This window comes from Peromyscus leucopus, chromosome 4 (genome assembly GCF_004664715.2).
Source record: "Peromyscus leucopus breed LL Stock chromosome 4, UCI_PerLeu_2.1, whole genome shotgun sequence".
Lineage (NCBI taxonomy): Eukaryota > Metazoa > Chordata > Mammalia > Rodentia > Cricetidae > Peromyscus > Peromyscus leucopus.
The window spans coordinates 39,264,357-39,279,999 of NC_051066.1; the positions used below are offsets into that span (position 1 = coordinate 39,264,357).

Sequence of the window (15,643 nt, forward strand, 5' to 3'; positions counted from 1 at the left end):
TGACAGGTGGGCTTAGAGAAGATTTTTTCTTCTGTGAACCTCTGATTCTAACTCAAAACATAACACAGATCACTCCACTGTTTGGTTACAGAGAAGATATTCAAGAAGTAGGAGATAGTAGAAGTAGGAGAAGCCTCATTCTGTAAGGACCATTTTGGTAGGGACTCCGTAAGGTAGTCAATTGAACCACCTGTCTGCTTGGTCTGAGTGAGAAACCTGGTTACTGTTAAGGTTATAGAAGTAAATGTCTATTTATCCCATTTGGAGGATACTGATATACATATCAACTTGCAATTAAAAATTGGGAGGTAAACTGAGTATATTCAAATAGCATATATTGTGTGAATAAGGCTGTATTTTTCTATATGCAAATTACATAGTATTAAAAGTTTCTAGATGCCAGGCCGTGGTGGTGCACACCCGTTGTAGAATGTTAAGTAGGCAAAGATATGTTACATTTGTTCATTCTGTGTAATATTATTTTAACTGGGTAAAGGTGCATTACACTTGTTTATGCTGTGTTTGTTTAATTATGTAAAGATGTGTTGCATTTGTTTCACCTTGCCTGCCTAAAGCACTTGATTGGTCTAATAAAAAGCTGAACGGCCAATAGCTAGGCAATAGGAGAGGAATAGTCAGGACTGGCAGGCAGAGAGAATAAACAGGAGGAGGAATCTATGCTTAGAAAAGAGAGAAGAAGAGGAGAAGGAGAAGAGAGGAGAGAATTTCTGGCCTGGGGCTAGAAGCCAAGCAGCCACCAGCTAGCAGACATGAGAAGCAGTGAAAGTAAGACATACAGAAGGAAAGAAAGTAAAAATCCCTGAGGCAAAAGGTAGATAAACAGGTTAATTCAAGTTAAAAGAGCTGGCCAGGCATTCAAAACTAATAAAAAGTCTGCTGCATGGTTTGGGAGCTGGTTGGTGGCCAAAAGGGAAAGCCTAGTACGTACACCTTTAATCTCAACACTTGGGTGGCAAAGGCAGGTAGATCTCTATGAGTTTGAGGCTAACCTGATCTACAGAGTGAGTTCCAGGACAGCCAAGGCTATAGAGAGAAACCCTGTCTCAAAAAAAAAATAGAGTTTATGGAAATCTGGGTTTTTTATTTCATGTGTCATGTTTACTAATTGTAGAGTAGTCGAAACTGTAGCAGTTTCAAATTCCCATTCTGTTGGATATTGATATTTCACCACTGAGGAAGGTATTTGGAGACCTATGAGTGAATGAGAGCTGTTTATGACATTAACAGTTTGTGTATTTTAAAGAAAAGAAAAATTCCCAGGAGTAGAGTATAGCCATGATTAGGTTATATACCCTCACTTTGAAAAGTGTCAGGCTTAGGTGGCCTCATTCATACTGACACAGCAAAGAATATGTAGAGAAAATGAAAAAAAAATTGTGGCCACAATAGAGTCACTGTGTAGAGAGAGATGTTTATTTAGAAAAGGTAGAAAATGAAAGAAGATTAGACAAATAGAATAAAGAAAATTATCTGTGAACCCCAATTATCCTTTCTTAGGAGGAAAAAAGGGCATGTCATGATTATAAAGGCAACATACAGTAGATGTGTCAGGAAAATAATCTTTTAGGGTTTTATAAATAGCACATGCAGTAGAAACTTTAAAAATAGCAAGATACTCACAGGTTAGAAATTTTCTCATAAGTATTATAGTTGATAAAGCTTCTGCCACCACATGCAATTTTTTTTAATATATTAACTCTCTCACACAGAGTCAAGTTTGATTTGGGTTCAATTATAACTGATGGAAAATTAATGTTATATATAACCTCTAAGATTGTCTAATAGGTGCTTCATATAGAACTATGTAATCACTAAAACTTACAGCTAAACAAAGTATAGAATTATATTAACTAAGAACTACACCTGATAGAGTCTTCCTTAATAATGTAAACCATTTAACACATGAACATTCCAGAATACTACTGCAAAATACATGGCACTCTTAAATTTTCACACCTTTTTCTTTTCTTCTGCCTAGCTAATTTTTAAGTCCTAGCAGTTTTTATAAGAATGTGTGTACAGTGACTGGATGTTAATAATGTGTTCTCTCTTAATGCACAATACTGTGTTGCCCTTCTTCCACTCGAATGGTCTTCATTTTGTGTACTTGTGAACTTTTCTGCTTCCTATTCAGAAAGATTTAATTTTCCTATCTTCCTCTTCTAAGGACATACAATCTTTAAAATTCCTAGTCACAGATGCACGGGCTGTGTAGACAGCTAAATGCATAAACCCTGGTGTTAAAAACAACCCAGTATTCTCATTGCTTAATGATGTCTCAACTGTAAAACATTTCAAAATCATAATGAACTATAAGAAATTACAGAAATATTTCACATCAAAGTCCTCACTTTGACTAATTCCATTGAGATTGGTAACTCTGTTCTACTAAGTTTGTTACATTTCTAGCTTGAGTTTTTTTCTTATTAATTACAGATTTCTGTTCATTCTTCTGGGACCCCTGGGAAAGGGTCAACAGTACCATGAGATCGGCAGATCAATTGCAACCTTAATGACTGATGAGGTATTTATTCATGTTTCTAAGGAATATTTTCCTCACAAGATATACCTAGATTTGGGGGTTCATTTCATGATAGTTTTCTGGGAATAATATTTTTCTGTGTTGAATCCCATTTTCCCAAGTTTTCACCAGCAACTTTACTTGAATAAAATTTATCCAAAAAGCCATGAATAATTTTTGAGAGCTTACATGGTCATAAAAACTGTTAAACATTTATAATATATTTGTATTTTCAACACAGTACATATGCCAACATTGTAAGCACTACTTATATGTTAATAGCATAGAAAATTTGGGGAAAAATTACTTTGCTGTCTCAATAAAAACTAGTAGTTAAGATGCATAGGATATATAACATCAAAAAGCTGGGCAAACTCTGCAAGTTCTCTACAATTACCTGATGTAGATATAGATATTATAACTTTGTGATCTTAAAACTATTAATGGAGGTGTAGATGGATTTTAAGGGGTTGCTGATCTCCATTATGCAAATATATTTATTTGTAAAGAAAGAAAACTGTGCAGTTCTATTTTGGGTTATAGAAAGCTTTCTTTAACTTCTCAGAGTGATATCTCAAAATGTAAGATCTTAAAAATCTGAACCAATGTTAACTCACCAATATGGCTGATCAACAAGGTGTGAACAGAACGCCAATAGATAAGCTGACATGAAGGAAGGTGGTCTCAGGGGCCCCTATAACTTGACAAAGAACTACAGAGAGAGAGTTAGTCTTTCTCAGGGCTAACCTCAGCTACACAATACCAAGTGATCATCCCTGAAAATGTACACACAAGCAACACTAAATAGACTTGGCATATTACATTAATATATGTGTTCATTTATATATGTAACAATAATAATCTTTTAAAAGAGGCCATGAATTTGAGAGGAGCATGTGGAAGGAGTTGGAGGGAGGTGATTGTTGATTGTTAATTTATTTAGATATTTATTGGATGTGAACTACATATCAGCACTTGTGCAGTTAGTGGATAAAAATATGGACAAAAGCTTTTTCATTCATTGACAAAATATTTGAAAGATGGAGTGACATAGAAGTTAAATGTACAGTATGTGGAAATAAGTACCACGGAAGAAATCACAAGAGCAATGAAGGGAGATAGAGGTGGCATGAGGAGCTTCCTAAGTTCAAGAGGACTCAAGAGAGCCCAAAATAAACAAGGACATTGAGATGGGAGTATGCCTGGATCACATGGGACATTTAGAACAAAAAAGACTTAGCAGGAATGAGGCCAGAGAGAAAACAGACCAATTGTACAGGGCACTGGTGTAGCTAGAGTTTTCTCTCTGGGTCCGACAGCCCACTTATAAAATAAACACACATATGCTTATATTACTTACAAACTGTATGGCCATGGCAGGCTTCTTGCTAACCGTTCTTATAGCTTAAATTAATCCATTTCCATAAATCTATACCTTGCCACGTGGCTCGTAGCTTACTGGCATCTTCACATGCTGCTTGTCATGGTGGCAGCTGGCAGTGACTCCTTCTACCTTCCTGTTCTTTCTTTTCTCCTCTCTGTTAGTCCTGCCTATATTTCCTGCCTAGCTACTGGCCAATCAGTGTTTTATTTATTGACCAATCAGAGTAATTTGACATACAGACCATCCCACAGCACACTGGTTTATCACAAAAGAACTTAGACTGACCTGGGAAACAAGTGGAAGAGTTTGAGTAGGGAACTGAATCCCAGAGTCACCCTCAAGTCATTCTTGACACCTTGGTTTCACATCCACACCCAGTCCATAACTAACCCTTCTAGACTTGGACAATGTGTCCAGAATCCAACCATGTCTCCCTTTCTGCATGGTTTGTGTCTGGCTTCCCCATCGTCTGGCTTTTGCTGTTCTCACAAGGGTCCCACCACTGCATAAGTCTGTTGCAGAAACTATCTTTTTGCTCTTGCTTTGTTTCATTTTACTAGTAACACAATGGTTAGAGTAATCCCTCTTGTGCTCAAAGCCCTCAAACGGCCTCCTATTTCATTCAGAGTCAGTTTTGACCAATTGTAGTTTTATATAATGGTCTCTTGTTGTGAGAACCTAATTAGTCTTATCAATAAAATCCAGAAGTCAAATATTGGGGTAATAACCTGAAAGATCAGAGAAGAAAAGGAGCAGCCACTAGTGACTTAACTTTCTGGATCCTCAGACTGAAAAGGGATCACATTACAGTCTCCTATTGAAAAGAAAAAAAAAAAACTTTCTTTATTGAAAGCTCCACTTATCTGTGGATATAAGATAGATATTTAGATTTAGGAATTATGCTGCTTTAGTAAAGTAGCAATAGTAGGTTCTCTTATAAGATCTACTACTGCACTAGCCCTGGCTGGTTGGCTAGGTTCCCAGCAAAAGGCATGAATTCACTTCTGTTGATCAGTAAGATATGAATGGCACTGTTGCACCCTTAGTGTTATCAGGGCATGCTGGGTGTTGTTGTGGTTCATAGATATTGCAGCTGGATAGCACTATAGGTTGCCTTCCTCCTTTAGAAGCATGCAAGTCACCTGTCAGTGCTATGGAAGCTAGTTCTCAGTGAGGAGGCTTTCAGATCATATTCATCTCAGAGCATCTGGTCCTGGTAGCTGAAGTGCATGTTCACTTAAGCAATAGGGATTTATCTTCAGCCTTTGGAAGGCAACCAAGGGCAACAGCAATACCTTATATTGTTTGTGGAGTCTCTTGGATTCCCTGACTAACAACATAAATGGATGTTTCTCATGCCTGGTGCTGGGTTTTTGTGAGATAGTCTATGGTTCCAGGGGTATTATTGTCAACCCAAGTGGGATCATTGTATTTGAACTACATATATATATATGTATATAAGTATGTATATATATATATATACATACTTGTCTGTGTTGTATATAACTTTGATTAACAAAGAATATGATTCCTAATGCACTTGCAGATCCTTTTAGCATTATTTTACTTTTTTCTCTCTCCTTCAGTGTTGACTCCTCTCTCCCATCCCAACTAAATGCCATTATACCTATTTTGCCCATTTTCCCCTGTATAAATCACTTGTTCAGATTAGATTTCTTTTATTACATGTTTCTATTATTTAATATAATTATTTTGCTTACAAAATCATCATAAGGATATTCTGAATCTTAAAATCAGTGGTTTATACAAGGAAAACCCGTGCTTTAAAAAAATGTAGCTATTATCCTTTATCAATGAAACTTTTACAACAGATGGAGCCTATTACAGAGATCCATAACTGATCATAGGGCAGACAATAAATGACTGTGGAGGGCACATCTACAATGCAACCCAACATCTAATGCTCAGGAATGATATAGAAGAAAGGGTTGAAAGACTGGGCTCTCTAGTGTCAGGTTGTTGGTCACCCAAGCAGTGTCAGGCATGGATCCATCACATGGAGTAGGCCTTAAGTTAAATCAGATATTGGTAGGTTACTCCATCAAGCTTTATGCCACCATTGCCCTAGCATGTCTTTCAGGTAGGACACCATTGTGGATCATAGGGTTTGTGGCTGAGTTGGTGTTTGCTTTTCTCTTTTGGTGACATGCAGAGTACCTTCCTGTACCAAGGCTGCTAGCTGGGGAAGGCTATGCAGGCACCAACTCAATCTCTTCATGTTTAATGAAGCTATGTCGGTGTTGTCTTCAGCAATGTCAGTTAAGGGGCCTTGCCATCAGTTTGTGGAGAGAAAACTGTCTTGGCAACAGTCTGGGTTATTTGGGGATTCCCATGGGACCCATTTGGCCAACAACTCAATTAGATGTGACCCAGTCCCAGGGCTGGAAGCTTCATTTGGTGACAAGAGATAACCAGTTGAGGTGCTCTGTCTCACTCATTATTTAGTGATTTCATTTAGATCACCTTCATATGTGTATATATTCTAGGATTTTCTACTGTGTCAGGTTTCCCTACCACCCCTCAAATGGCCCTCAGTCTCTCTCTGCATGCCTTCTCTCGTTGTCCTCTCCCTCCCCTTCCCCACTTGGTCTCCCATTTCAGCAGCCCCAGTCCATCCACAACAATCTATTGTATTTCCATTTCATAGGGAGATCTGTCTGCACCTCCACCCCAGTCCCTTACTCTATACCTAACCTCTGTGGCTCTATGGATTGTAACGTATTTATCATTGAGTTAACAGCTAATATCCACAAAGAAGTGAACACACAACTTATTTGTCTTTCTGGATCTGAGGTGCCTTACTCAAGATTTTTTTTCTAGTTCCACCCATTTACCTGCAAATTTCATGATTTCATTTTTTTAAATGGCTGAGTAATACTCCATTTGTAAAGGAAACATGTCACATTTTCTTTATCTGTTCTTCTGTTGTGGGACATCAAGGTTGTTTCTAATTTATGGCTATTATGAATAGAGCAGCAATGAACATGCCTGAGCACGTGTCCTTGTAGTAGGATGAAGCATCCTTTAGGTATATGACCAAGGGTATTACAACTGTATCTCAAAGTACATCAATTCTTGTCTTCCTGGTAACCACCACATGGATTTCAATAGTGCCTGTATAAGTTAGCATTCCCACCAGCAATGGAAGAGTATTCCCCTTTCTCCATATCCTCATCAGCATGAGCTGCCACTTGTTTTACTGATCTTAGCCATTCTGACAGGTATACAATGGAATCCCAAAGTAGTCTTGATTTGCATTTCCATAATGGCTAAGGATGTTGAACATTTCTTTAAGTATTTCTCAGCCATTTGAGTTTCCTCTATTGAGTATTCTCTGTGTAGATCTGTACCCCATTTTTAATTGGTTTATTTATTTTCTTGTTATCTAGCTTTTTTGGTTCTTTTTATATTTTGGATATGAGCCCTGTACTTGATGTGTAATTGGTGAAAATCTTTTCCCATTATGCAGGCTGCTGCTTTGCCTGATTGACAGTGTCCTTTGCCTTACAGAAACCTTTCAGTCTCATGAGGTCCCATCTATTAATTGTTGATCTTAGTGCCTGTGCTGATGGTATTCTGTTCAGAAAGTCTTCTCCTGTGTGCTATTGAGTTCAAGACTATACCCTACTTTTTCTTCTGAGAGATTCAGTGTATCTGGTTTTATATTGAGGTCTTTGATCCATTTCCACTTGAGTTTTATGCAGCATGATAAAATGGATCTATTTGGATTCTTCTTCATGAAGACATCCAGTTTGACCAGTACCCTTTGTTGAAGATGTCTTTTTTCCCCAGTGTGTATTTCTGGCTTCTTTATTAAAAATCACATGTCCATAGGTGTGTGGATTTGTGTCTGGGTCTTCAACTTGATTCCATTGATTAAAATGTCTGTTTTTATGCCAGTGTCATGCTTTTTTTTTTATTATGATAGCTTTGTAGTACAACTTGAAATTGGGGGTCATAATATCACCCGCCACCCCCCCCACACATAATTCTTTGATTAGTCAGGATTGTTTTAACTATCCTGGGTATTTTGTGTTTCTATATATATATATGAAGCTGAAAAATGGCAATTTTTATTATATTAATTCTACTAATGTTTTTAATAGGTTATTATGTGCTATTGCTTTTCTTCTGTAGGTATTTCATGATGTTGCTTACAAAGCTAAAGACCGAAATGACTTGGTGTCAGGGATTGATGAGTTTCTGGACCAGGTCACAGTTCTCCCTCCTGGAGAATGGGACCCAAGTATCCGGATAGAACCTCCTAAAAATGTTCCTTCCCAGGTAGGTATATTTGAAAACATTCTTGACCAGCTTCTAGGCAGCTCAGGGCTCGAAGGGAATCCACAGCACTGGTGAAGCTTAGACTTTACTATCTGAGGGGGTTATGAAAACAGATACCCACACATTCTCTTGATCATTTCCTTCTTTATTCATCAGCCTCTTCTGATGGACTGACTCACTTGGACTCGGCTGACTTGGTTTTGGCTGACTTCCAGCTGGGAACAGCCCTACAAAAGTGTATTTATAGATTATTACATAAGTATTTCCTCATACAAAGGTCCCTAACCTTAATCTACATGACTTACTAAAGGGGAGCATCATATGCCTCCATGACTGTAGTCCTTCATTATGCACTATGTGCAATACACAATAATACAAGAGCCTCAGGTATACCTGAGGTGTGTTGTGACCAAGGTCATAGGATGGTGGAAAGGCCCCCTCAGCAAACAATCATTGTTTTCTACAAGGATTCTTCAAGGTCAAGGTACTTCTAAAAAATATCTGTTCATTTTAACCTCTATCTCGTACATTGATTTTGCTAAATTCCTACAGAGTACAGATAACATATTTTTAATCTCCCTTACATAATTAAAACCAAAGTCATTCCAATATCCCATATACATTTATGTCTAAGTAACTTATTGCAGATCAACAGAGCATGAGCAGACAGAGAGCATCTTTTCGTAGACAACTCCTTTGCTGGCAGGCTGCATGCCAAGGCTATCAAGAAAGAATTCTACTGTCTAATTTATAATCTTATAAAGGAATCACAAACCTAAACTTTTGTACATAAAAGACAGTCAGTCGGCTGTAGTTTAGATCCTCAGTGTGCATACCTGTTTATCAATAGCCTCTTACGTCAGGACATTGAGGGCAGGAATGAGTACAAGGAGTTAATCATGACATTTGATCAACAACCAACCTTAACAGTTGGACGCTTTGTATTTTTAACCTTAGCTATGGGTCCTATGGACAGTAGATTGTTTTCTGTGGTTTTTTTCATCTTAAAGTTATTGTTATAACATCTCTTCTAACCTGAAGTTATTACAAGGCTTTGTTTCAACTAATGATGCACACCAAAAACTTGTGACTGAATCTTTTCAGCAGAGAATTAGAGCCAGTTTGGCTCCTGAGGAATTTCAATTGTTCTTCTTAATCATTAACCTGAGCTGTGATCTAAAGCACCTCCTTAGTTGGAACTCATGGGCCTAGCTGTGAAACATATCTTTGTATATACTTTTATTCATCAAAGCTCTATATAAGCTAGTGTTATTATTATCAATTAGATGGTACAGCCTAGGAAGTCATAATCATAATAATTTGCAGCTAAGAATGCCCAGCAGAAGGGATGCTTGCATAGATAAACACATTATCTTACAGGCAGTGGGGAATTTCCCTACACCCAGTTCAACCATGCCAGATATCAGAGAAAGTTAGCAACATCAAGTATGCAAAGGCATAGCAGAATCAAAAGACATTCCAGGGTGTAGTCTTGGGGGCCTTGCCTACTCAAGAATTACCCACTAGGAGGTTGCCTCCCGGTGGGCAGACACCCTGAACCTAAATCCTCACCTGCTGACCCCCTGGCATGGCTACTGGCAATTTCAGTTCCCTTTAAATTCTTGTCCCTAAAATTATGCAATGCACCACCATTCTTGGAATTAAATCTTAAGCTATTCCAAGAAAGCATAAACATTAATTTACAAAATGTTCTTGATAAGACCTAACACGTTGAGAAATTTGGCATTTTTATCATGAGCCCTAAATAAGTCTCATGAGCCTGGAAATATTTCAGGCCCAACATAAAAGATATTACATTGGGAAAATATTAAATTTAATAACAGCATAAAATGTAGCCCGAGATAAAGCCCATTATTTTCAGTGTTCTGAAAGTTGACAAAGATTAGGAACACTAGAAGGAGGATTAATCATGTTTTGTACAAACTCCCTATTACTACAAGTCACAGTGGAAATTGGGAAAAGCTTTTCATCATGATTCTTATGTTTGTATCCTTTCATGTATGATATAATTTCTTTAATTCTGTCTATGCAAATCAAATGTGTATTTTACCTATCCTATATTACAGAAGGAAATAATAAAGAATGTTGTTAATTAGGGCATTTTCTTATCTCAGGCATGACTTGATAATGATGGCCAAATAATGATGATAATGATGCAAAGCCCTCTTTTCTTATGGCCTCTCTGTTCCCGTGGGATCTGCCTCCCACATTCTTCCACTTGCCTTTGGCCTTGGTCCTGCAGAGTCGAACCTAGCCTGACTCTGATGTTCTGACTGAAGTGAGAGGTGGGTCTACACACCCAACCCTGGACTTAGATTTTCAGGTCAGTTAGAGTGGGCAAACTGAGCTGGGTAGTGGTGCACGCCTTTAAACCCAGCTCTTGGGAGGCAGAGGCAGGTGGATCTCTGTGAGTTCGAGGCCAGCCTGGTCTCCAGATTGAATTCAAGGACAGGTTCCAAAGCTACACAGAGAAACCCTGTCTAAAAAAAAACCCAAAACAAAACAAAACAAAACAAAGGGGGAGGCGGCGGCAAACTGGCAAATGTATTACTTAACCATAGTTTAGAAAGTGATTATAAGGGTTTTCTCAATTCTCTACACATACATGTCTCTGCACTGATGTTAGAAATGGCAACATGATGATTTCTAAAATGATAGAAAAATTCTAATGATATTTGGATAAGTGTAATAAAACTATTAAGATATTGAGAGTTAGACTTTGTAACTCACTGTAACACCAATTAACCTTGAAAAGTTAAAAGTAAATAAATTTTTAACTATCCTGGTTTTAAGAAATGGTGTTTTTGAGGCAAAAGGTAAATGGTGGGAAATCTGTATTTCCTATTATTTTTATGAGAAAATAAGTATTAGCAAATTCCATGTATTGGGAGATAGTAATACAAAGAACACTGAATCAGGGATTCTAGTGCCTAGGTTCTGCCGTTGTGTGTTTGTTTGATCTTGAGTAAATGCTTTATCCTCTCAGTCCTGATGCTTTGTTTCAGAACTGCTCAATAGAATTTCTCCAATAGAGGAAGCATTCTATAGTGATGCCTCCTAGTCAGCAAGCTACTATATTAAATGCTAGTAATGTGGCTACTGCAATTAATAAATTTTAATTAACTTAAATTTGTATAGACACATGGTTAAAGGCTATCATATTAGAACAAAAGATTTTTATCCAAAGAGTATGAATTATATATACATTGTGTACTTCATTGTAATATTATTTTAAAACTGTGCTATATTTAAATACTAGATCATACAAGCTGTATTTTCTTTTATTAAGGGACCAAAATTAATTAGCATATATTAAGCACCTTGAATTCACACTCATTTAAATAATGTTAACCTCATCAAATAATTTCTGTGTTTTCATTCTTTTGAAATGTAAAGATGACAGCATTTTTAATACATTTCCCTTTCAGTTAAAGAAAAGGACAGCCTGTCATCTCCAGAGATGAGCCTGAAATTCTTCTTTAGCCTCCTGTGTCAGCCATTGTAATCACTTTCTTATATGTTCCTTCATCTTCTTTGTTCTCTTCAGGTCATGTACTTGGTTGTCAAAATCACAACTCTGTGAGGATTCACATTTTACTATGTGCCCACACTGTTGCTGTCAAAGCAGAAGGGAAAAGTATGACTTCATTGACTAACTTCCCATCATTTAAAGCTCATAGGGCTCAAATGGGCCCTTCATGCTACATGTTCACCATCCCATCCTTCCCAAGTCCACTCACTCTTTGTAAGTGACCAGCTCACACCTGTTCTCTCTTGAATTTTTAGCATCCCCTCTGTGACCCTGACTGCTACATGTTTCCTGTTTCTCAGTTTCATTAAAATTTTGTAGCAGTCAGAAATATCTTTCATAGGTTCTCACCAGCACATTTGTTTGTCAGCTCAGCCTTCTCTACCTCGCTTCTGATGAAAGTTAGCATTCCAGTTGTGCACCAGATCCCATCTCTATGCATCTACTCAAGGACTTTGCTTTGTCAAGACTCCTTCTTTCATCGTTGTATCAGTCCTTTGTTCTGCGTTATATCATTTCATTAACATACTATTAAGTCACAATCTTTTAAAAATAACTGCTTTGATATCATGACTATTGTCAGTTCCACATTTTGTTTTCCTTTGCAATCGAATGTTGTAGAGAAGTTCTCTATACTATATGTCTCTACTACCTTTTATCCACTTCTCCCTAAATGCCGATCCCAATAGGCTCCCCACCCACTTTAATCCACTAAACTAATTATTGGCATTAGTGCCATCCACAACGAATAAAGAAAATTGTAATTTATTGGTCTATATTGCACTTAGAGTAGGAATAGCAGCGTTTGATAGAATGGGTGATGCCCTTATCTTTAGTGTACTCTCTTAGCTCCTAAACAACAGTCTCTTGGCGTTTCTACAGTCTCTGGAGTCAGTCCTTACCAGATAATTATTTTTATTATTTACTGGTTCTTCCACTTCTCTCTGATTTCCTTATGTTGAGACTATTACTTAAACCATAACCATGTTTTCTCTATTCACTTTTTCTGCTTTCTATACTCATGTTCTCAGTAATATCCAATCTTAGAATTTTAAACCTTTTTCCAAATTTATTTTCTAAACTGAACTCAAGTATTGTTCATCTTCCTATTTTATGTTTCCACTTGAATATTTGCTAGGTATCTAAACTGAACATTTTGAAATTTTAAGCCAAATTGTATATAGTCTCATTTCTTTATCTTTCTCTATTTTTGTAATTACAATTTTAAGACAAGAAACAAATGGTATGTTTCCAGAAGTATATAAGCATCTGAGTTTTCCTTAATATCAATTGTAATTGTATCTTCCAATCTTAATTAACAGATAAATACATTGTTATAATTGAGCAGGCCCAAGAAATCTATTATTTCATCTCATATCTTATATCTATTCTTCCAGAGAATTCTGTTGGCTTTGCCTTCAGTGTTTATTGATACTTACACTATTTCTCACTGTGACCACCCTGATTCAACCTTCCATCACCATCCTCATGGATTTATGAAATAGCTCCCTAACTGATTGCTTCATTCTGTGTCCTGGAAGTTCTCCTCAACATCATAGTCAAAGTAATCCCAAGTTCTGTTATATCATTTCTTTCTTCAAAATCTTGTAAATATTGTTCATTTCATGGAGAATAAAATCCAGATAGATAGGTTTGTTAAGTACTAAGTATTATTAAGTATTTATTAAGTATCTATACCATCACCTCCCTTTTCTTCTGGGGCTATATCTCTACCATTCTCTTACTTGTGTTCTTCAAACCTTCCAGGCATTCTGATCCTCAAGACCAGCACTGGCTGTTTTGTCTTTCTTGATATCCTCCAATTATTTCTCTCATCTCCCTGGGGTTTTCTCAAGTGGCCCTTTCCCACAGGGCCTATGTGAAAACTCAATCTATAATTGCCAGCCTTGCCTTCCCTCTCAGTCACCTCAGACACTTTGTGTTCCTGCAAATATTTTTCCCATAGATCTCCTTCTTTCTAAAATAATGTAGAATTAAATATTTAATTTTTAATTTTTTTTGTATTTCCTAGGAGAATATATGCTCTACAGGCCTAATTTATCTACTGGTATACTTTAGGGGTCTTTCACAAAAAATACTTGTGTTTGTTTCAGAACTGAAATAGGTTCTATTTCTTAAGGATATTTATTGATATTATTTACACATATTACATTTTTCAATGCATTTTACTCCTTGAGAAAACATGTGCTTTAAAATAGCGTTAATATCTTAATTACTTATCTATTTTATCAACATATGGCTCTTTAAACTTGTAAAGCAAAAGTTAAATTATCCAAAGGGGATTATTTTCCCAAATGGCCAGATATTATCACTTGTTTTCTGAGAACTATAGAAGCTATGACATGTTTTCCTAGGTAATTGGAAGTAAATAATGATGGCTACTCTTAAATCACTTTGTAAATGTTTTATATTTACCTGTCAAGATAAGCCCCTCATTAGTTGAAATATATCTTCTCTTTTATCTTTAAACTTTAGTGCATCTTTACATATACCTGTAGAAACTATAGAAATACTAATGAACTTTCCTATATTGTGCTTAATACAAAAAATAGATTTTGTTTTAGGTGAAACATATATCATTCTATCTAAATATTATCTTGTGAATAAAATAAACTAATGTATTAATTTTGTGCTTCATATTCATACTGATTCTAGTTTAGAATGACAGTCAAGTACTAATTTGAATTATACAACTTAGAAGTTCTTTATCATTCTTTTAAGTACTTTTAAATACATTGATGTAATCTAAGATGACGAGAGGTAGAATTTTAGGGAGTGCTTTCTGATTTGTTTATTTCAAATATCTCTGTCAGTGACAAAAGTAAAGTGGAATTAATCTGAGGGAAAATAACATTTACATAAACCTCAGTTTATTTGCTATTGGTTCATACAGAAGCTTCCTTTAGTAATAGTATTGCATCTATGAGTCATGAAGACTTGTAGCATAAACTATCCCTTTCTAGAAAGACATGATATAGAGGAATAAAGACAATAATACTTAAAAATAGTGAAGTTCTAGATATTTTTCCTTTCTTCTCTTTCTTTTATGATAGAAATTGAATTCAGGGACTTAGACATGATAGACAAGCACCTATACAGTGGGCTGTGTGTATCTCAGCCCTAGAACACTGATATTTTCTGCATACCTTTGCAGCTATGGTATTTATATCAATGTATGGCACAAAATAGGGCACCCTAACACTGGTAGGGGTAAGAATTAAAAAATGCCCATCACTCATCTACTTCATCCATACTGTGAAATAGGAACTGTTGTCTTCCCCAGTGATGAGGGAAGATGAAAGCTTTAGGGGACTGGATGGATTTTCAAAGGTTAAGCAGCTACTAAGTCACGAAACCTGTGGTCTTAGCCCTTCTATACGTGGCTTTACGAGGCGGGGGGGAGTTTTTGTCATTAATGCCTAGCCTTACAGTGAAATATGCACCACCAAAAACTTCCCTGCAGGAGAAGAGGAAGATTCCTGCTGTACCAAATGGAACAGCAGCTCATGGGGAAGCTGAGCCACACGGAGGACATAGCGGCCCCGAGCTCCAGCGAACCGGAAGGTTAGTGAGAACCGCTTGTATGGGACCTACATGGTGTGTTGTTCTTATCTGTCGGGAATTGTTGTTTCTAGACCTAATTTATTTCATACTTTTAATAGCTACCCTTTGAGATTGAAATGCCAATTAATTTGTTTTCTCTGAAGTGAGTAATGATTGTCACTACTGTTAAAACAGAGCAGTGGCTACCCCATTCCATCTTATCCTAGTCTTTCATTTTGTGAAGCAGAAAATACATTCACAGAGTCTTAGAATGAATCTAAGAAAACTGTCAGTTGAC

The 15,643-nt window shown here is 36.7% G+C and overlaps 1 protein-coding gene across 14 annotated transcripts in view; it reads left to right on the forward strand.

Moving 5' to 3' along the window:
- Nucleotides 1-15,643, forward strand: part of Slc4a10 (solute carrier family 4 member 10) — a 270,855-nt gene that overhangs the window by 186,169 nt on the left and 69,043 nt on the right. For all 14 annotated transcript variants that reach the window (XM_028865674.2, XM_028865529.2, XM_028865911.2 and 11 more), the window contains 3 exons: nucleotides 2,458-2,545; nucleotides 8,085-8,231; nucleotides 15,266-15,366. In XM_028865674.2, the coding sequence (XP_028721507.1) occupies nucleotides 2,458-2,545; nucleotides 8,085-8,231; nucleotides 15,266-15,366 (336 nt within the window). The remainder of the gene's footprint in view (nucleotides 1-2,457; nucleotides 2,546-8,084; nucleotides 8,232-15,265; nucleotides 15,367-15,643) is intronic.